At 41.0% G+C, this 23,762-nt stretch overlaps 1 protein-coding gene across 8 annotated transcripts in view; it reads right to left on the bottom strand.

Moving 5' to 3' along the window:
- NEK10 (NIMA related kinase 10) overlaps positions 1-23,762 on the bottom strand; it is a 242,095-nt gene that overhangs the window by 34,475 nt on the left and 183,858 nt on the right. For 5 of the 8 annotated variants that reach the window (XM_020993333.2, XM_078151319.1, XM_020993335.2 and 2 more), the window contains 2 exons: positions 14,052-14,089; positions 13,805-13,945 (listed from right to left, as the gene is read on the bottom strand). In XM_020993333.2, the coding sequence (XP_020848992.1) occupies positions 13,805-13,945; positions 14,052-14,089 (179 nt within the window). The remainder of the gene's footprint in view (positions 1-13,804; positions 13,946-14,051; positions 14,090-23,762) is intronic. The other 3 variants (XM_078151323.1, XM_078151335.1, XM_078151341.1) reach the window with 1 other exon arrangement.

Genomic DNA, 23,762 nt, shown 5'->3' with positions numbered 1-23,762 from the left:
CACAGCAACAACAAAAAAATCAGACAATATATACAATGTTCCATATCTAATGACCTCTCATCTCTGTAAATGGGTGTAGGAAGATGTTGTAAAACCTCAATGGAAAATGACCAATAGTAAGAGTACATGCAGCTTCCAAGAGCATCCCAGAGCCCCAGAATCCTGAGCATCACCTTCCTTTTCAGTCTCATCTCTTGAACTGTGAGAGTGGATCTAGTACATTGTCTCATGTTGGGGGGCCTGAAGAGCGGGGGAGATCCACTGCGATCTAAAAGAGCGCACTTATTTCCCGAGCCTAAATCAGCCACTGTTTTCCACCAGCAGCCTCACTGCCTAAGAGTCTACACAACTTGATGCTTGTCAGTGACCGACTTTTTGAACATGATTTTAAAAATGTCTCTTTCTATGCAGACCCATCCTCAAAACCTGAGCAGACAAGCAGGGTGGCAACACGGGTGTTGCAGCAAAAACACTCCCTTTGCACCTGCTGAAGCCTGAATGTGAGACAACGTGTCAGAGAATGAGATACCAGCCAACCACAAATGCATCGGTTGCTTTAAATGTAAACACAGAGAGAGCTAAGCTAAAGAGAGACTTCAATTTTTAGACATTTTGGATTTTTAGACTTGACTTTTAATGGGAATTTTGGGATTTAAAAAAGGAAAGCCTTCTTGCCAGCAGCCTAGACTCCTGATCACTTCGGCTTTACAGGTGCCATATGATACCCTTGGTGCCTTCAGTTTCTCATCTGTAAAATAGGGGGAAGAGGGAGAAGGTTGGACTAGCTCGCCCCTCAAGTCCTATCTATGTCTATATCTACCATGGTCCTAACATCTCATCCCCAGAGCCACACTCTACCAGGGTGACTCAGAAAGGATTTGAAAACAGTAGCATAAAGGGACTGGGATGAGAGGTAGGTGGAAGGGAAGAGGGAGATGGGATCAAATATGTGCTCACATCCTTGAGAAATATTCCATTTTTTGATCCAACCATTTTGGAGAACAATATGCAACTATGCCCAAAGGGCTACAAAAATGTGCCTACCCTTTGATCCAGCAATAGCACTTCTAGGGCTATATCCCAGAGAGATCCTACAAATGGGAAAAGGACCCACATGTACAAAAATATTCATAGCAGCTCTTTTTGTGGTGGCAAAGAACTGGAAATTGAGAGGGTGCCCATCAATTGAGGAATGGCTAAGCAAGTTGTGGTATCTGAATGTAACGGAATACTACTGTGCTATAAGAAATGATGAACAGGCTGACTTCAGAAAAAACCTGGAAAGACTTATACGGTCTGATGCTGAGTGAAGTGAGCAGAACCAAGAGGACTCTGTACACAATAACAGCCACGTTATGCAATGACTAACATTGTTAAACTGAACCCTTCTCAGCATTACAAGGATCTAAGACATCTCCAGAGGCCTCGGGATGGAAAATGCTGTCCACACCCAAAGAAAGAACTATGGAAGTCGAATCGCTATCACTTATTTTTACCTTCTGTTGAGGTTTGTTTCATCTTTCTGATGGTTCCTCCTATTGGTTTTAACTTTTACTTACAACTTCACTAATGTGAAAATATGTTTCATGGGTATGTAAATGTAAAGCCTATATCAGATTGTGCGCCATCTTGGGGGGGGAGGAAGGGGGTGAAAAATTTTCAACTCAAAAGCATATGGAAGTGATTGTTGATAAATCTAAATAAATTAATAAAATTTTTAAAAAATTAAAAAAGAGAAATATTCCATTTTTGTCATTGCATCCAATAAAGTACCTGCTGTTTAGTAGGTTAAGTGTTCATAGATTGATTCACTGAAGAGACTTGACATAAAGATTCTTATCCCTACCACATTCTTTTTCGTTGTTGTTCAATTGTTTCAGTCATATCCCACTCTTCAGGACCCCATTGGGGGTTTTCTTGGCATAGATACTGGAAGCGGTTTGCCATTTCCTTCTCCAGCTTATTTTACAGAAGAGGAAACAGAGACAAACAGGGTGAAGTGACTTGCCCAAGGTCACACAGGTCATAAGTGTCTGAGGCCAGATTCAAACTCAGGAAGATGAGTCTTCTTGACTTCAGGCCTGACGCTCTATTGACTGCGCCACCTAGCTACCACATTCCCTGCTCCAGTTTCAATACCATTTTTCCTCCCAACACCCCAAGGTGGGGAGAAAGGTGCTCCTTTCAATTGAACTGGTTTTCTTTAAAAATAAAAGATTAATGAAGATAAATAAGCTATATGGTTCTCCATTTATTTTTATTCTTTGCTCTTTAAAGGAACTAAACCAATTGCTGAATGCTGAGGAGAGGATAAGCTTGGCAATCTTCCTTTATCAAGATTTGAAGCATTTCACCGTCAATAAATCTTCAAGGCTTTCAAAAACCTTAGGCTTTCTTGTCAGTTTGTGAGGGCTACAACAAACATTTACCCTGAGCATCTGATTATGAAAATATTTTTGCTAAAATCATTTCCTCCTAAAAGGACAGCACAGATGCTCAAGTAGGTGATCGTAATTCAAGCTCTGGGCTGACCAAGTGTGGCACATTTGTGACTTTCAGTCTTGTGTTCTCACTACAAAAATTGTCTGATGTTTTGGTCTTCATCTAGAAGTCAAGCAGTCAATCAATGAGTAAATCAATAAATGCTGATTAAGCACCTACTGTGTACCAGGCACTGTGCTGAGAAATCTCAAATCTAAAAAAAAAAAAATTGTAAAGCTCTGAATTCTTCACTTACATCCTGAATAAAATATTCAAAGCTGTTTCTTTTTAAACAATAATGAAACCATATAGGGTCTAGTATCAACTGAATTTTTTAAAAGACTGAGCAAATTGGACCTTTTTCTTTTGGAAAATATAATTTTCTTTTATCCTTCAACATGTTATTCCACCTCTTGTTTTAAGTGACTAAGCTGACTCCAAACCTGCAGAAAATACACAATCCAATTATCTGGAAAGAAAGCAGCAATACAGCCCTAGCACTTGAGCAATTTGCTGAATTTACACATCCATTGCTTTCTGGTTTTACAACACGTTAAAATATCTTGCGTGGCGATTCCAAAATTTAGTCTTACTATAGTGGCTAAATTACTTGCCAGCCATTGCTACTTTGGGAATTGCTTTGCTTCACATGTCTAGTCTTGAAACTGAAAACCTTACCATATGAACTGAAGTTGTCAATTTAGATAATAATTAGAACGAGAGATTGTGCTCCACTTCTCTGCTGTTTTTGTTCAGTTGTTTCAGTCATGTCTGACTCTTCGTGATCGCATTTTGGGTTTTCTTGGCAAAGAGTGGTTTGTCATTTCCTTCTCCAGCTCATTTGAGGAAACTGGGGCACACAAGGTGAAGTGACTTGCCACTCGTCAAGTGGCCAAACACGGTCTACAAAAAGAAGCCAGGTCAGCCCAACATCCTACCAAACCCTGGCTCCTAGGAATCAGGAATTTTACAATCCAGTTGGGAAGTGATGAATTTAGAGGGCTCCTTGTGGAAGTTAAACAATCTTTTCTACCCTATAACAATCAGCTTATTAGAACTCTTCCACAGATGTGTTTAAACCAGAAGGGGAGGTAAGAAAATGCAGGACCACAGAACTAGAGCTGCAAAGGGGCCTCAGAGGCTATCTCATCTCACCATCTCCTTTTACAGACAAGGAACCTAGACCATTAAGTGGTGCAGTAGATAGAGCACTAGGCCTAGAGCCAGGAAAACCTGAGTTCAAATCCAACCTCAGACACTTAAAAGCTGTATAACCCTGGAAGAGTCACTTAATTTTTGTCTGCCTCAGCTTCTTCACCTATAAAATGGGAATGATAACAGCCCCTACCTCCCAGGGTTATGATGAAAAAATATTTGTAAAGTGCTTTCCAAACTTTGAATGCTGTAAAAATGCTATTATTATTTTATTATTTTTAAATTGAATGGTGACTTCACAATCAAACCACAGACTCAGAGCTAAAAGGAACCGTTCTCTAAGACCATTTAATCTATCCTCTTCATTTTCCAGATAAGCAACCTGAGGCTTAGAAGAGTTTCTTGCCCAAGGTCCTTATCTAAGAATCGAACCCAGATTCATCTAAATATGAAATTAAAAGGTTAAATCATCCATTTGTTCTTACACACACACACAAATAATGTACCTGCGAAATTCTGGGCCTAAATGACCCCAATGCCTCTTTGAAAGTTAAACTCAGTATATCTGGCATATTAAATGAATGCCTAGCCTGAGACTCTCCCTGGCTGGGCCTCCTCTCCGAAGACAGCACAAGTTTTCTAACCATCAGTAACTGGGTGGTATGAGCCACTGTTCTCCTTCAGGTAGTAATCTTCTCTTACAGCATAAAAGTACAAATAAGGGGAGCATCTCTCAACATTAAATGATCTGGAGAAATTTCTACCCTACTCCAGGGATGAAAAGCAAACAGGATTGGATCGACACCGCGCTCCTGAAAAACTCTTGATGGAAAACTTTTTATTTCATGAGCCAGAAGCTTCATTAAGGTATTGTCCCTTCTCCTCGAGGTGATCAGACAATCAGACCTTTCTTCCATTTGAACTTTTAAAAATGGTGCTTGAATAGTGACTTTAATTCATACTCTGGGTTCTGGGAGAATGACTTCTAGAAAATGTCCTTTTCCGGGTCTGCTTGGCTTTTTTCTCTTTCAGTTCTTGTGACACAAGAACTAGACACTCAGGATGGATTTCCTGGGATTCTTCTTGATCTGGGGACTCATCCCAGTGACAATAGAGCATCCTTGTCCTTGCCTATACAGTCAGGATGCTCTGCTTATGTATTAGAACAGATCAAAGAGTCAACCTGCTTGACCTTCACTCCCATAACATGGAAAAGAGATTGGCTTTCTTCCAAGTTGCCCCACTAGGAAAAAAAAATAAACAAAATGGGCAATGCCCAATGACTAGAGGCATTAAGGCATTTACTCAATGTACTTGAATCTTATTTGTTATTTTTAATATTAGAATGGAACCAGTCCCCTTAAAGGTTCAGGACTATTTCTTCTATTCCAGACTGTATCCTGCCCCATACAAAAAGGGGAAAGAGGGATGCTACTGAGTGCCCTTATTTAAATTACTCACGGAAGATAATTCCTGAAAAAATGAAAACTCCAAAGGTTAGAAAGAAAACTGGCAGCGCTTTGAGGGCAGGTGCTGTTTTGGTCTTGTACCCTAAGCCCATGGCACAGGGCCTTGAATAAAGCAGGTGCTTAATCAATGTTTGTTATCTAAAACTTAATTTTAAGGCAGAATTTGAAAATGAACACTAAACTTTGGAGCAAACTGTCCCATATGCATAATCATTGTTTGCCTGGCCAGTAATAGGTTCAACCTGTGTGAGAAGTAAGTTCACACAAAGAGCCCAAACTAAGGCCCACACAAACCTTGGCAACTTCATCAGTTTGTCCTAATGACAGGCAGGTCCTATTCAATGTAGGGCAATTAGAGTGAGCAATCCAATTACCAAAGCGAGATGATTACCAATGACTTAGAAAAATCCTCCTATCTCCAAAATAGCCTCTGAGGCTTGAAAGAGTTTCTGGGCCTTCCAAGCATGAGACTATGGAAGAACCCCTTGTCTCTGATCCCAATACCTGCTTTTCTGCAGAGGCTGTGCTAGGTCAAACAGACAAGGTGGCATTAATGGCAAACTAAAAATAATGTTCTTAACTGTAAGATAGCATGACTTGTTGGCAACAGCTTGCCCTAAGAAGCCCAATATTCTGGGCACGTAGTCCTCTCATTGCCACAGACTCACCAGTCATAGCATTTTCTACTCAGCTCTCAATCAGTGTGGGTGGCTATGATAACAGCTAGGCACTGTGGTGGACAGAGAACTGGGCCTGGAGTCAGGAAGACCCGTGTTCAAATTTAACTTCAGTCACTTACTGCGTCTGTCACCTTGGGAAAATCCCAACTTCTGCCTCAGTTCCCTCACCTGTAAAATGGGGATACATAACAGCACCCCCCTCCGAGGGCTATCCCAGGATCAAATGAGATAATACTCATGCAGGGCTTGGAATAGCGCCTGGCACAGAATAGGGGCCCTATCAATGTTATTATTATCCATTAAACTATGGGCTTCTTGTATCTCCAGTGTTAAACTAAGCACAGGACCTGTACTGTGGTAGGTGCTTAATAGATGTTTACTGACTGTGATGACAGACCAAATTAGTCATCTCAAACACGCCCCAGATGCCAAACCGCCACAGAAATGCTAAACGACCCCAGGGCACATCAGATATAGCACGGAGGCGTTTGTTAGCAACAATTTCTCAAAAATTTTAAATTGTTTTCATCTGTTGTCATGTCGATACTTTCCTACCATCCTTCTAGCCTTTCTGTAACATACACGTAGAGTCCCACAGCATGGCTAGAAAGTTATGCAAGGAAATGCCCTAACTTGGCTGTGTCAGTCAGTCGAGGAACTTTTGTTAAGCCGTTACCATCTGCCAGGCCCCATGCTAAATGCTAGGCTCCAAAGAATGGTGTGTGCTTTATATCTCATCTCTGATTGGGCCCGTAAACAAACTTTTACCCCACAGCAACATTTTTATCTGTAATCAGCAACCTTCTGGAAAGCTATACACACTTCTCTATTACCTGTCTCCCTTTACCCACAATTGGTGTGTGCTCAGTGAAAGCAAGCGGATCTCATGTTAATTAAATTTACAAGCACATCATACTTATGATAGTGAATTTTCTGCCCTGTCCCTTCCCCCAAAAATCTTTGGTAATTAATCCAACACCCAGCAGAAACGCTTTATGATTTCAACTCTTTGGGATTGGTTGTACCATGGTTCTCACTGCAGAAGGGAGGAACAAGAGTTTCATCGACTCTACCTAAAAGATCATGGTATAGAAGAAAGCACGTGGGATTTGGAGTCTGAAGCTCTGTGTTCAAATCCAGGCTTTGCTGCTTAATACTGGTGTGATCTTGGGCAATTCACCTAGGATTGGACTGCAATGTTCTCAGCTAGAAAATGAAGGCGCTTAAATCTGTAAGGTCTCTGAGCTTAAGACCTTGGCTGACAAATTTTTCTCAAGTGCCCACTATTCAATTCAATCCAACGAACATTTATGAAGCACCCGCTATACGTTCCACTGGAATGTATAGAGGGTGCTTCACAAATGTTTGTGCCATTGGTGATGAAGAAGTACAAGATGGGGCACCCTAGCTGGAGAGGTAAAACTAATACCCATGAAATAACAGCAAAACAAGTCAAGGGCCAGAGCAGACACTTAGATGGTAAATTGTGGGGTACAACCTTCCAGTGCTGGGGTACTTCAGTTTGGAGTCTTATGCTAGATGCCCTGATGGCGACCATGACACCAGAGAGATTTCTGTGCTCTAAAAAAATGTGAAAGATGCATACTAATGGAACATAAACCAGAAGCTTTGGCTGTTTGGAAAGCGAATACCACCTTGAAGGAAGATTTTTGAGGACTCCTCCAAGTTGTGGTAATGGAAATATGAGCTGCACAGGCAGAAGTATTCATTCAGCTCATGCTTCAACTGCTTTATTTAGATCTGACCTTTATGAACAAAAGACAAGTCTAAAAATAGGTTCTGCAGTGCCTAATAAGAAAATATCCTAATTAACAGCTGAGAAATCACAGAGTACTACTTCTGTTTTACCAGAATCCCCTCCACCTGCCTGGTGACTTGCCTAAAAAATGTTCTCAATCTCAGTGAAACTAACCAACCTCTCTCCCCAGCCCCAGATCGCAGGTCAATCCATGTGAAAGGTGGGCTTTTCTTTTTTTTTTTTTACAAATACTAACGCACCAGAGGCCAAATAAATGCTAATGCGTTTTACCTCTGACACAACACTTATTGCCAGTAGAATAACAAATCCCAGCAGGGCCGTGTGACAACTTTCTTATTGTTCCTTTTTATTGATGCAGCATGATTATTTAACACTTGGTGTGTTGACATATATTCATGGCTTTGCAGCTGGGAGGGACCTCAGAAGCTAAGCAGGCCAGCCTTTCATTTTACAGACGAGAAAACTAAAGTCCAGGGAAGGGAAGCGATTTGAGGAAGGTCACACTAAGCAGCAGGGATGAGATTTTAACCCACTTCTTTTCCTAGTCCAGAGACAGCGTACTACCCATTGTTCTACACCACCTCCCTATCACCATCTCTCTCACAGTGTCCTGCACACCATGAGCACTTGATAAGCTCCTGTGGTTTGACAAATGTAGGAAAGATTTGCTAAGGATTGTTAAAATTTAAGCTTTTTCTTTCACAACACTACGGAATTCAATTTTTTTCTTGGCAAAAAAAAAAATACAAAACTTTAATTAACCATACAGGAAGTCAAGGTTTCAAAGTTTCTGAATTATAGTATGTAAATCAATTATCACTTCAGTAAAAACTAATGAATTTACCCGACTGTTTTAAAATTAATAAGATGTATATATGTGCAAAATAAATCAGCCAAGCAAATGAGTTGGCTTAAAAGAAGTTAGGCGGGGAGCCAAAGGACATTCGATAAACTTCATCCTTTCTTCTACCTTGGCTTTTTGATAGGTCTCTATTGAATAGTCTGCTGAGGGAAAATTTAAACAGCAGTTGCACTGGGATGCTGGGCACTGAACACCATAATACTTGCATTATATTAATAGCTGACATTTACATAGTGCTTTAAGGTTTTAAAAGTTTTTATGTAAATTAATAATAATAATAATGATGACAATAATTTAACAGGGTCTCAAGAGGACATTTATTAAACTCATTCTCTCTTTACATTAGTTTTTTGATAAATCTCTATGGAAAAACATGGTGGAAAAGTTTAAGTCATACCTAAAGTTATTTAGTGGAGTAATGAATGCTCTAATATTAGTCTAATAGTAACAGCTGACCTTCACATTGAGCTTCAAGGTTTGCAAAGCCTTATCTACACTGTCTCATTTTGGTGTCATAACACTGGGAGGCAGGTGCCACAAGGATGACCCTCACCATTTCATAGATAAACAAACTGAGGCCCAAAGCTGACTACAGTCATACAGCCAGAGAGTGCCAGAGGCAAGAGTCTAAGCCAGGTCACCAGGAGTCCAGGTGCAGCACTCTCTCCATCTAAGACAACACTGTGCCATCGACGCTCCAGGTGCATCATCCCCCTCTGACGAACTAGATATCATCTGGAGAGGTTGTGACTCACTCACAGTCCAAGTGTCCGAGGTAGGCCTTGAAGGAACCGGGGTCTCTGCCAAGCCCAAGTCCAAGGATATTTCCACTGCATTGTGCTATGGTGGGCAAAACCCCTTCGATTTGGAGTGAAGAGACCCGAGTTCAAATGCAACTCAGAGGCTCGCTACCGAGAACCGTTTCCTCATCCAAGCCTCTTCCACGCTCGGGACTGTCAGCGTCTCACTTGTAAAAGACCCCCTAAGGCCCCTTCTGGCTCCATCGCTTTGAGCACAACCTGGAGACCACATGTAACAGTTTCATGCTGGTGCTCCAGGAACCAAGCCCTCTTGAATGGGGCAGAACGTGGAATTGCCATACAAGGAATTTCACGTATTAGAGCGGTAGACTGTTTCTTTCACCAGCACAGACACGCGGGCTCCTTTTAGTCACATTTGCCGCTGTTGAGCCATTTCAGGCACGTCTGACTCTCTGTGGCCCCATTTGGGGTTTTCTTGGCAAAGATCCTGGAGGGTTTGCCATTTCCTTCTCCAGCTCATTTTACAGATGAGGAAACTGAGGCAAACAGGGTTAGGTGATTTGCCCAGGGTCACACAGCTAGTATGTGTCTGAGGCTGGATTGAACTCTGGTCCTGACCCCAGGCGTGGTGCTCCATCCATTACACCACCTAGCTGCCCAGATTAGTTACACATAGGGAGTAATACTAGTTATGAATATTAGGTAGAGCGAGAAAGAGCAGGCAGAAGCCTGTGTAGACAGGGCCACTCGGATCCTGTGGGCTAACAAGCAGGCAGGGAAACTAAGACTGCGTCACTTTTATCTATCTCAATGATAAAAAAAAAAAAAGCAAAGGTATAAACACATCCACCACGGAGTCATACCAGAATCAAGATATCAAGCGTAAGAAGTGTTGGTTCGGATTGGCCAGTCACGTTCGCACCTAGGTAAAGGGACGCGAGCTCGAGGTATAGCTCTGGAGGTGGCCAGCCGGTGTCCTCTGGGCCAGTTAACCTCGCCTAGAGTTCCCCCCTCCCCTACTGCCACGGCCTTTTCCTCTGTCCTGGGACTGGGCCCAGGGGCAGTACTGAAGACCATACAACTAAAAGCATGGAGGCTCCAAGAATTTACTTCCACAGCTTTTCTCTGTGCAAAATCAGGAGGCAATGGAAAGGAAAAACAAAAGAAGTCACCAAAAGAGTCCCAAAGTGCTGAGGCATCTGTTAAATCTACCTACAAGAACCTTCAACATCATAACTACGACACTTACACCTTCTTAGATTTTAACCTGGATCTTTTGAAATTTAGGTTGCCTCAGCCATCCTCAGGACCAGTGAGCTACAAGAAAAATGTCAAGTTTCTCTGTGATTCAACTTGTGAGTCATTGTTGCTGCATTTTCTCCTCCATAAATGAAGTCAGTTCAACAGTAAACAGCACAAAAAAAAAAGGATAAGAAGTGTTTATGTCAATACGCATTGCTGCTCACCATCAACTTTTAAAGTATTAACGTCAGCAAACGCGCATGTATTAAGCACCTACTATGTGTTGGGCACTGTGCTAAGCATCAGGGATGAAAAGAAAAGTCCAAATAAGATATCCTATATCTAACTTTTTTTAAAAAAGAAACTACATTAAAGAAAATCAAAACAAAAGGGGGAAGCATATATTAAGTGCCTACTGTGTTCCAGGCATTGTACGAATCATTTTATAAATATTCTCTCATTTCAGTGTTAAGTATTATATAATTTAAGGATTTGGGCCTTAAGGATGATAATGGATTAAATGAGAATGACTCTAGAATGTAAATGATTTGATTAAAGGCTCAAGAGAAGATATCTCCATATTTCATTGAAATAAGAATACCATCTACTCTTTGACTAACAGCATATGTCTCGGGAGAACAATCTGATGATTCTGTTGTACATCAATTGGACACAGAATTATTGACTGCTTATGTGTCTGTGTGTGCATAATAGATCTCTGAGTTGTTCTCTTTCTCCGTTGGCTATCAAATCACAGCCGACAATCAGTCGCCATCTGTCGCCACCCAGGTTCCAGCCTCAGAATCCTCTTCTCCTCCCTCCCACTTGGCCCACGTATCCAATCAGGTACCATGCATTGTGGAATCTACCTTCGTGGCCTTCCTGACACCATATGACCTCCCTTTTCATATGACCAGCAGCCTAGCTCAAGTAGTCATTACCTCTTGCCTTAGGCAGTCAGATGGCTCAGTGGATAGAGCTCTGGGCTTAGAGTCAGGGAAGACCCGAGTTCAAATCCAGCTTCAGATACTTACTAGTTCTATGATCCTGGGCAAATCACTTCACCTCTGCTTTCCTCAGTTTCTTCTTCTGTAAAATGGGGATAATAACAGCCCCTACCTTGCAGGGTGGTTGTGAGAATCATATGGGACCATAATTGTGAAGTGCTTAGCACAGTCAGTGCCTGGCACATAGTAAGGGCTATACAAATGTATATAAACATCTCAGTAACTTCCTAATTGGTCTCCTGGCCTCTCTCTCCTCTCCAATCCATCACCCATGTAGCTGCAAAGCAGTTTTAGTAAAGCAAAGGTCTGAACTCCAAATGACTCATGATGGAAAATGCTGTCCACATCCAGAGAAAGAGCTACGGAGTCTGAATGCAGATGGAAGCAGACTATTTTCACTTTTTTTGCTTGTTCTTCTTTCTCATAGTTTTTCCCTTTTGTTCTGATTCTTTTTTCACAACATAAGTAAAGTGTAAATATGTTTAACATGATTGTACATGTATAGCCTAGATCAGATTGTTTGTTGTCTTGGGGAGGAGGAAGGGAGAAAAAAAAATTTGGAACTCAAAATCTTATAAAAGTGAATGTTGAAAACTATCTTTACATCTAATAGGAAAAAATAAAATACTATTAAGTAGAAAAATTTTAAAAATAAAGCAAAAGTCTGAGCATGTCACTTCTCTGCTCAATAAACTGCACTGACTCTTTATTACCTCCCTAGGGTCAAATGGAAACCCCTTTGTTTCCCCTTTAAAGCCCTTTCTAAGTGGGCTCTCCCTGTCCTTCCAGTCCTACCATACACACTTCTCCTCTTCACACCCCATCTCCCATCTCTGGCTGTGTCCCACGCCTGCTGTCCTTTGCCTCCTAGAATCCCCAGCTTCCTGCAAAGTGCAGCCAAAAGGCCACATCCTAGATGAAGCCTTTCCCACCGTGCCCCACCTGACAGCTGTGCATGCCTTCCTCCTTTCCCTCGCTCAATTAACTTGCATTACTTTGTACATATTCCGTGTACAGCATACAAGTGGTTTTACTCTGATACTTTGTAAGGACCACAAAGGCAAAGACTCTTTCATTTAGTCTTTGTGTAAGAGCACAGCAGCCTGCCCCATCGGCTTACCCCAACATTGACAGCCACAGCAATGGCACAGTGCCTGGCCCACAGCAGGTACTTAATAAATGCTTGCCAAATGGTAAACTGAATTTCATCTCACCAGGCAAAGCTTAGTGATGGAGTTATGCCTAGATCTTTATCTCAAAACACTGAAACCACATCGTGATCGATATGGTAACTTAGAGCATAATCCAATTGTTCTATTGAGCTATCGCTAATGGTAAAGATAGCCTCAAATAAAATCAATTGTCCCACAACCCGTTCTTGACATCATGGTCTATACTCATATTTGTAGCATTTTATATGAAACTATCTTAAGTTCATTTTGTTTTCACTCCACCAATGGGAATAAAAAGGACAAATCTGGAGAAATGTGTGTGTGTGTGTATACATATATAGATATACATTTATATATAAATAGGTTTCTATATTTATATATAAAACATATATAAATATATTTATATGATATATAAAAATGTATATATGTATTTATATATTTTATATACACAACATAAATATATTTATATGTGCACGTATATAAATTTAGTTCTGTAGGTTTGTTTACATATTTACATACAAAAATTATTTATTAATATAAAGTACCATACAAATAATGGAATTTAGACTTTAGGTCCGAGATTCAAACCTTAAAGGTAGAATCATAGCTTCTGTGGTTGCACTAAAACCCTTGTTTTTATTTTGGGACTTTTTGACATTATTTTGTAGTACTTGGAAATAGTTTTTTCTACCCAAATCATTATCATAAATGACCCTATGTAAACATCAGTGAGAACCCTAACATTCCTGAATTACTGAGGACATAGTGTGCTTTATTCAAATCTTAAAGGGCCAGTTATATCCATTAGAACGGTAATAATAGATGAGAAAAGAGACCTTTCCTAACAGTTGTATGAGTTTTGTCAAACCCACACATGTAACTAACACATGGTTAGCAGGTGTCCTTTAACATATCAATAATTCAGCTGGTTAACATTCCCTCCCCTTAAATGCCCCAAGACAGAAATGCAAATTATGGAGAAATAGCCTGTAATCTTCCCATCAAATAAGTGAACACGGGAAGCACTTGAATGGACTGAAGGGCTGTACTCATAAGGAGGGACAAACATAATGAGGTCTTCCCGCTGTTCCCATTCAAATGACATCTCAAGGACCATTCAGATACTTCTGGCCCAACTATCACTCTGTGTTTTCCTACTGTTTGCTCGACACCAAAATGATCTAATAAGTACTACCATGATCTTTTAGATTGCGAAGAATCACAGCTGGGAGGCTGTTGGACTGCCACCCTGTCCCTAACGAGGCCTCTAGTTTCTTAACGTGGGCCCTGAACATGAGTGACGGCACTTTCAGAAGCAGGTCAAGAGGCAGCAGAGCTGGAGAAATAAAAGGAGGAAAGGTATCAAACTATAACACAACTAGAGGCTTGAAACATTTTATGTATGTATGTGTACATATCATTTGATGTCAGTATTAAGTTACCTGGTCTTGGCCTTGATCCTATTCCTCCGGAGTATTCCCTGAGAAAAAGAATGAATACTTATGAGCATGATATTCTAAAGCTGAATAGGACAGAGTTCTACCAGATAAGAAGCAGAAAATCTCATCCCACATCAGAAGCATTGACAAGCCACAGTATGCTAGGTAAGTGACATCTTGGAACCTTGGAAGAGCTCAGGCTTTGTCCAGCAATTCTAGGCCCCTCCCACCAGCTCTCCTGCCCCAGGCTTCTGGTTGGTAAATAAGTGCTCACGTCCCAAGCCCCACCCCAGCCCCACCCTGCCGCAGCTGCTCCCCCGGCCATCTTCAGGATACCCTTTTCCCCACCCCACTTTCCACTTCTGGCTCTGAGAATAATGATCAACTCAACACTGTCACTCCTAGAAAAGGTGTGCCATTCAACTGCCCTGAGTCCACTCACCATCCCTGGGACTTCTTAGACAAAACACCCCTCCCTGGCCAACATGTCCTTATATGTGAATGTATGTTCTGTAAGGGCAGGGACTCTCTTGTGTTTTATATTTGTATCCAGGGTACTTAGCACAATGTTTGTCATATAGGAAGCATATTCATTCATTCATTCTGGAATGCAATGTGAAATTATGGGAAAGTGAATAAAATGTGCAAAGCACTTGCCTCAAACATTACCCTGTTAGACATATAATCCAAGGAGGTCATTACAAAGAGAAAGGCCCCCAGATGCCCATCAATTAGGGAATGGCTAAAAATGCCATGGCATAAGAATGTAATGGAATATGGCTGTGCTGTAAGAAATGATGACTATGGTGAAAACAGAAGTGTGGGAAGAATCATCCGAACCAATACAAAGTGAAGAAAAGCAGAATCAGGAAACAACGTATCCAATGACCACAATAATGTAAATAGGAAGAATAAAAAAAAACAAAACAACTAAAATTAAATGCTACTAAATGATGAAATGTAGCACCAAGGAAGAGACAGAGAAAGCCCTTCTCTCTGCTTCTTTGCAGAGCTGGGGAACTGTGGGTATGGATGGAACACTGTATGTAACATCAGACTTTTTTGATATGTTGCTTAGTTTTGTTCAACTGTTTTTCTTCCTCTTTTTTATTCCTCATCAGAAATGATTACTCTCTGTGAGGGACAGAAGCCAAGAGACATTGGGAAATGTAGGAGATGTAAAAACAAAAGATAAAAATAGAAATTTCATTCAAAAAAGATTATGGCATTACAAACACTTCAGTGTATCTCTTAAGACTTTTTTTTTAATTAAGGAAGCACATTTTAAAATTTTAAAGTACATACATTCTTTTTAGAAATATATCTTTTCATTTGCACTATGTCCAAAAACCATGTAAGATAAATGATTTCCTAGGTCTCATGACTTGAATTATTCCAAAAGCTCAGTACTGTCAATATTGCTCCATGTTGCCAATTCCTCCCCCCAGTTCTCCCACCCTACCCTACCCTAATTCTTTCACCCTTCATTCCAGATTGTCTTCCCATTTTACAAGCTGCCAGTAGCCTTAACTTCTACTTTGGGGAGGTTTGCTCCGTGCATACCAAGTGTACTGAGAAGGAACCCCCATGATTTTTTCATTCAAGTCTATTGCCTTTTTCTAGACATGGGCTTTTGAGACAAGAGAATCTAAGTTCAAATTTCTACTATTACTTAACTGACTACATGGCATTGAGCAATGCTATGAGAGGATGCTAGCATTTCAATATTTTTCCATGTGAGTCTGATAATTCTGGCCTTGACATTTCACTTCAACACTACAAATACTTGTTTGATACAAACAAAACATCATTTTAAATTCTTTAATGATGATTAGGGATTTTGTTTTTCATAATAATTACTTAGTTTTTTACTTATGCAACATACAATTACTTTGTTGACTTATAATTTATTTACATAATATATAATTACTTCACTTTTGAAAATTTCTTTTTGCTAGGTGACTGGAATTCAGCATGGACTTCTAACTTTTATGAAATCTTACCTAAAGAATAGTCTTTTAGAGGGACAGTGTTTGGAGAGTGGCTAATGGAAGCCATTGTGGTTTTCTAATTTAGTTTTACAGCCAACTTTTAATTGGGTTCCAATCATTTGCAAATAGAAACTGCAACGAAAAGTACATGAGCAAAGATGTGCATTTATTATATTAATTAGAAGATAATTAAGTCACCCGGAATTTAAAAATAAAGGAGAGTTTAATTGTGACTCAAAGTAACATCATTTAATGTCAAAATGTAAGGCTGACCATTAATTCTGGGATGGACTCAACTACACACAGCATGGTAAGATGGAGAAGGTCAGCTCTTAAACAATACTGCAGTATTTTCAGCTCAAACGATATATCAGGGCTGTGGTGAATAGTCCCCACATGCTAGGACAAGCAGGTGGAGAAGTGTGAGTGCACAGGGCCACAGACCAGAACAATTCGTTCAAAGAAATTTGTTTTGGAAGATCAGGAATGGCCTTTGGCCCAAAGTGATTGAATCTGACCTCATTTCCTGGTCTGAGAATGGAGTGGAGAAGGCAACTCAATGAGATTTGGAAAAGACTTGTGATTTCATTCATTTAGGGAACTCTCAGCCAGGAAACTCCAGTACAGCTTGGATGTAGATTGACCCGCATTCACCAATGCAGATCAGTCAATGCTGCTTTTACAGAGTCAACCAGGGAGGGCATTGAGAAGTGACATGGTGGGTCACCCAGCTGGTATGTGTCAAAGGTAGGAATTCCTAACTCCAAGACCTGCTCTCTCAACTCATTAGCAAGATTACAGATAAGCCACCCAAGCTTAGAAAATTAAAGTGACCTGATAAAGACTGGCTCCATTGCAGACCTGTGAGACCAAAGAAGAGGGGAGAAAATCCTAGCTTCAAGGGATTTCTTCTTAGTGTAAGCCTTCCAACTAACTACAAACATATTATACAGCTCAAATATATTGGGTCACTAGCTAAGGAGGTTAAAACTTGATAAAACCAACCATAAAAATTCAGAATTCAAAAAATCCCCTGTGGGCTAAATGATCAGAAAATGGACTAATTGTTGAGCTAATTCTTTTGCAAGTGGAAATATAAAAAGCTTCACTCAAGTGTAGAAGACTCCTTAGAGGCAGCTCATGGTATAATGAATGGAATGAAGGGTTTATGAGTCAGAAGGTGGCAATGATACAGTGGAAAGACCCTGGCTTTGAAAACAGAAGCCCTCCATTCAAATTTCATTTCTGATACTTAACTATCTGTATGACCTGGAGCGAATCACTTTACTTCACTGGCCTTTCATTCCCTCATCTGTAAAACTAGGCTATTGAACTAGAGGCCACCAAAGTTCCTTCTAGCTCAAGACCTCTGATTCTGAGAAAGGAGTCTCCTGCATCTCCTGCCTTTGACAGTCACTAGCTTGTGATCATGGGAGATCACGCTACCTCTACTGCCTCAGTTTCATCATCTGTAAAATGGGGGCAATAACAGCACTTACATCATAAAATTGCTGTGAACATCAAAAGATTTTAGAAAGAGGGAGAGGGAGAGGGAGAAGAAAAGGGAGAAGGAGAGGAAGAGAGAGAGAGACAGGGAGATGGAGAGGGAGAGGGAGAGGGAGAGGAAAAGGGAGAGGAAAAGGGAGAGGGAGAGGGAGAGGGAGATACAGAGAGAGAAGCTTTTAAACCTTAAAACATTATGTAAATATTAGCTATTGCCAGCTAACAACCCCCTCATTTTAAAGAGGGGGCATTGTGACTTGCCTTGGTCACATAAGATCTGAACTCGGATCTTGTGACTCCACATTCCAGTACACTGTCCACTCCACCAAGTGGCCTCTAACTCTAATTTTCTAGTTAATTCCATGGAAAAATTAACTCCTTTAGGGGCCTTTAAGGAAGCCAAGCTCTTTTCCAAAGCATTCCAAAGTGCTATGCATATCATTAAAAGTGAAAATTATCAAATCAGATTTGAGGATCATAAAGCGCAATGATGCCAGAAACAATGAAATAATGAACCATCCGATTTCATGGTCTGGTGATGAAATTTCCTGTTGACTGTTCAGATAAGTTAAGTTGGTTCTAGGCAAGCAAAGATCAGTTGGCTCAGTTTAACTAAAATTAGCACAGAGATTATGAGAAAAATAGGCAGAGCAGATGATGAGGGAAAGCTCTGAAAAAAGCAGCAACAGCTGTTAATGAGAGGCCGACTACATCGATTCTGAGATCACACAATGGTCCTGCAGTTGTACCTGCAAAAATTGAATTTAAGTCACCTTTAAATACAAATGCCAAACACACCTGCATGCAGATAGGTATAAATATGCATAAATGAAGTCAGCAGAGGAAGAACCATAAGCCCACGGTCAGAGCTTGGCTACTGAAAACCTTGGAGCACTCAAGGCTGCCTGCTCTCTCTGGCCTGTTACCATGGCAACAGGATGCAGGCAGGCATGGAGAAACCTTGTTGCCTAAGCAACAGGACAAGGGAAAAAACTGGGGCTTCAAGCTCATGGCACTGGCCAAGGTTCTAGGCTCCAGGACGGTGGATGAGTTTTCAGGCCCAGGCATCTCTGAACTGTATCATGGCAAGATGGACAGAATTTGAAGAAAGGTCACTGGTGTGGGCTGCCTGAATCTCAGGTACCTGTAGCTTAGGAAACCCAAGTTCAAATTAGGGTAATGTCCTTTGCAGGAAAGAAGTAAATTTGCAAATTATAATTTCAGTTAGTTGCTCAAACTAGACTGAACTGGTATACCTTCCGTCACAGGATCTCATTCTATCTCTCTATTTTTTTTTTTGCCCCCTGCCCACCCCAGGACTCCTGCTTACTGTTGCTTCATTTTTAAATTAATATTTAGTGAGTGCAAGGCACTGATACAAAAATGCATAAGATAGGGTCTTTGCCCACAAAGAATTACGATTTTGTGGGGGAGATAAGACATGCAGAAATAAATTAAATACTAAGTAAAATTGCTAATTGCATCAGAGAGGTGCAAAGATGTGCTATAAGTGTTACAAGTTGGGAGAGATTATTTCTGGATAGAGAGATCAATGAAGGCTTCAATGAACGTGATCAGATTGGATCTCTCCGTTAAAACTGCCCTCTCTAAAGTCACCAATGATCTCTTAATTGCCAAATCAAATGACGTTTCCTCAGACCCATTCACTCATCTCTCTGTGGCATCTGACGGGGTGAACCACCTCCCGTTCCTGAAGGCACCTTCCTTTCTGAGTTCTTATGATGTCGCTCTCCCCTGGTCCCCATGTGACTACGTCTTTTCAGGTTCCTTTGAAGGACCGTCCTCCACATCCTACCTCCCTAACTGGATAAACCCCCAAGGATCTGTCCTCCGCCCTCTTCTCTATGTTCTCTTTCTTGGTGCCTTCATTAGTCACATGAGCCTAACTATAACCCCTGTGCTGATGAGCCTTCTCCAGCGGTCCTGAGCCACAGCTGGCCACTGGACCCAGACGGCTGCTGACTCCGCACAGGCCTCCCTCACGTAAATCCGATTCACTTGCCTGTCTTGGCATCACCTCCCTATGTCATGTTCCTCTTCTAGAACCAAGGACAAATGACCGCCACAACACAAACAAGAACTAAATCTCTGCATCTAGCCCGAGCCTCTTTCCCAAATTCCAACCCCGGATCACCGATCGGCTATTCATCATTTCCACCTGATGCCTCACAAGCAAGTCAAAGTGAACAGGTCAATAACAGGCTGAATGGCTTTTCCCCAAACCTGGCCCTCTTCCAGACTTGCCTATTTCTGTCCCAAGCACCACCATCCTTCCAATCACCCAGCTTGGCAACCTCATCGTCACCCCCGACTCCTCTTTCTCAGTCCCTTCTCATAGCCAGTAAGTTGACCAACCTCATTTCCATGTGCACAGCATCTCTCTCACAAATCCCCATCTCCACTGGCTCTGCTCCTGACTCTCATCAGACCCTATTGCACCAGATCACTGAAACGACTCTCCTCTGACACAAAGGTGAAGGTAGGAGTTCTTCCTGCTCCAAGTCTGGGCATTTTTAGGGGTGGCTTTATGGGGGAAGAACTGTTTTTTCTGCCTTTGGGCCTTCACAAGCTTGTCAAAGGTAAGGAACTTGCATTTAAGTGCATTGTAAGCTTTGCTTTGATGCTAAAACTAAATGTGAAATGAAAAGCATTGCACATCATGGCTAGTTCAGATACACAATACAAAACATCTGTCTCATATCTCAATTCCTTTCAGCAATTATAATGTCTGTGATTTAATTCAGCTTTAGTTTTTATGCCATTGACCCACCCATAAAATGATACACTCTGTCTTTCTCAGCTCCTAAGGAAATTTAAAGGAACATTTAAAATTACCAAAACTTTCTGCTGATTTTTTTCATTAGAAGGCTGGCAAACATGCTTATAGAAAAAAGATGCCAGTCATTCGTATATGTGTCTTCTCTGCTCTGTTAGACTCTAAGTTCTAGGAGAGTGGAGATGGTCTTCCTCTCCTTCCTATGCCTGCTGGCACCCACCATGCTGCCTCGTCCATAGTAAGTCCTCAATAAATATCTGCAAATTAATATGGATCCTTCCATGTCACCAAAATGGCTCTCCTGGAACATCTGCCTGAGAAGTTTGGTCCACACAGGTGTGGACTTCTGAGCAGTCTATTAGCAGCTCTTTGGGATGCTGCCTGCAAACTCCATTGATACCTGGAGCACCAGTGTACTATTACTCCTCATTGTTGTTGTTGTTGTTGTTGTTATATACATGTGTCATACTGCAACATATTATTTTATGGGCTGAGGTGGTTAAATGTATAAAACGTGAAGCTGGAGTAACTGAGTCCAGGGGATGATCTTAGATCTTGACTCATCTTTATCTATCACATGCATCTGTTCATCCAACAAACTTTTATCAAGTGTTTGCTGTCTTCACAGCACATGCGTAACCCATTGCTAATATCTTCATGCTGCCCTCCACCCAGATAGCTATGCACTTGGTTCTCACTAATCTAAGACAGGCCTTCAAAACCTGCAGCCCACGGGGTGCTTGCAGCACACCAAAGGATTTTGGGCAGCCCACAAAATGTAGAGGATGACCACATCACACCTATCAGGCTGGCCAACATGACAAAACAGGAAAATGATAAATGTTGGAGAAGATGTGGGAAAATTGGAACACTAATACATTGCTGGTGGAGTTGGGAACTGATTCAACCATTTTGGAGAGCAATTTGGAACTATGCCCAAAGGGCTATAAAAATGTGCTTACCCTTTGATCCAGCAATAGCACTTCTAGGCCTATATCCCAAAGAGATCAAACAAATGGGAAAAGGACCCACATGTACAAAAATATTCAGAGCAGCTCTTTTTGTGATGGCAAAGAACTGGAAATGAGAGGATGCCCATCAATTGGGGAATGGCCGAGCAAGTTGTGGTATATGAATGTGATGGAATACTATTGTGCTATAAGAAATGATGAACAGGTAGACCTCAGAAAAACCTGGAAAGACTTGTATGGTCTGATGCTGAGTGAAGTGAGCAGAACCAAGAGGACTTTGTACACAGTAACAGCCACATTGTACACTGACTAATGTTGGTAGACTTAGCCGTTCTCAGCAATGCAAGGATCTAAGACACCTCCAGAGGCCTCGTGATGGAAAATGCTATCCACATAGAAAGAAGTATGGAGTATGAAGCATACTATTTGCTATTTTTACCTTCTGTTGAGTTTTGTTTCCTCTTTCTGATGGTTCCTCCTATTGGTTCTAATTCTTCCTTACAACATCACTAAGATGAAAATAAGTTTAATAGGAACATATATGTATAGCCTATATCAGATTACAAGCCATCTTGGGGAGGGAGGGGGAAAGGAGAGGGAGAAAAACTTACAACTCAAAAGCTTATGGAAGTAATTGTTGATAAATCAAAATAAATTAATAAAAAAAGAAAAAAAGAGACCCCCCCCCAAAAAAAATATAGAGGATGTACTCTACATTTTTTGTAGGCTACCCAAAATCCTCTGGCAGGCCGTAGGTTGTGCAGGCCTAATCTAAGAGGTCCCTGACTTGGAAATGCCCGTCTTCTTTTTATACCTCACAAGTCTCTAAAAGATGTACTGTCTCATGCATAATTCACTACAACCAAAAGGATTACATTGATTTGCTTTTTTTTAACGACTTTTTCCCCCTAGATTCTATTCGATAGTTTTTCTGCCAAAGTGTTTTTTCTCAAGTAAAGATCTGACCATGTCTCTCCTCTATTCAATAAACCTCTATGGGGAATGGCTAAAGAAGCTGTGGTATATGATTGTGATAGCACATTATTGTGCTATAAGAAATGACAAGCAGGATGATTTCAGAAAAACCTGAGAAGACTTATATGAACTGATGAAAAGCGAACCAGGAAAACATTGTACACAGTAACACTGTGTGATGATCAACTATGATTGCTTTAGCTTTTCTCAGCAATATGATGATCCAAGACAATTCCAAAAGGCTCATAATGGAAAAAGTTATCCACCTCCAGAAAAAGAACTCCCTTCCTTTGCACCATCTGCCTTTGCACCCCAAGCCTGGAATGAACTCTCCCACTACCGCCATCTCATAGAACCACTCTCCTCCAAAACACAGCTCAAACATTACTTGCTCATAGAAGGGGCTCTACATATGCTCTCCCTCCCTCCCACCTTGACCACCTTGTGTTTATTCTCTGTATGCTTAGGTGGCATACTTGTCACCTCCTGCTAGAATGTAACCTCCTTGAGGGCCGGGACTGTTCCCTTCATTCATTGTGTTTGTACTACTAGCTCCTTCCACAGCACCTGGAACATAGCAGACACTGAACAGTACTCACTGATGGACTGGCTCTCTCTTCTTGGCAAATGTTTTACATTCTAGTAGCTCACTGAAGTTTAAATAATTTGTAAATAATCTTTTATTAAAGGTTAATAAAAACACATCTATGAGAATATATAAAATTAAGCACATGGTGAATAACATGTTGCCCTTTTTTAATACTTTTTAAGGATTATAAATATATGTCCTTTTATTAGCCTTGGGGATTATCTTAATGAAGTCCAAGAGTTGGGACTTTTTCTTTCCTTATTTTTCTTTTTTGTTGTTTCTGCACCACCCATTAGACACATACCTATGCCTTTCATTTTTGCTATCTTCTCAAGAGTATATGCCACATCTCCTCAATAAAACAGGGCCAATCAGGGTGGGAACAATTTCTTGTGCTTCTGCGTTCTCCGTCTTTCTAGCAGATTGTACAGTGCTCAATAAATTTTTCTTTGTTTACGGAAGGCTCAATTACGCTTAAGTCAGGACCTGTATCCCTCAGAATGTGTCCTCTAAGCTCTGCCTACATCTCCTGCAGGCACTAATTTCCTCCCTCAGAGCATCTACTGTTTTCCATCAACAAAACCAGCCTGCCCAGTCGCCGCTGGACCTCCCCACAGAGACCCTGCCGCCATATCACCATTACAAGGGGTGCTCCAAGGTGCAAACAGAGCTGTTTGCCTTCCGCTGATACAGGAAGGCAATCACTACTCTTCAAACAATCAGCTATTCAAGGACTTACCTGGTGACAAACATTTTCTATGAAAATGCAAGAAAGGGGATCTTTATGATATATTGTAGCCACAGAATTTACTTAATCTAGATTGGTCTACATGTGATAGGGGACCTGGTTTGGGTGCTCGTTTTATAAAATGAAGAATCCTGGGTAAT

Source organism: Phascolarctos cinereus, unplaced genomic scaffold (genome assembly GCF_003287225.1).
Source record: "Phascolarctos cinereus isolate Bilbo 61053 unplaced genomic scaffold, phaCin_HiC Scaffold_1;HRSCAF=81, whole genome shotgun sequence".
Classification (NCBI taxonomy): domain Eukaryota; kingdom Metazoa; phylum Chordata; class Mammalia; order Diprotodontia; family Phascolarctidae; genus Phascolarctos; species Phascolarctos cinereus.
Note: the sequence above shows the minus strand (reverse complement) of the source record. Positions and strands in the feature narration are given on the sequence as shown.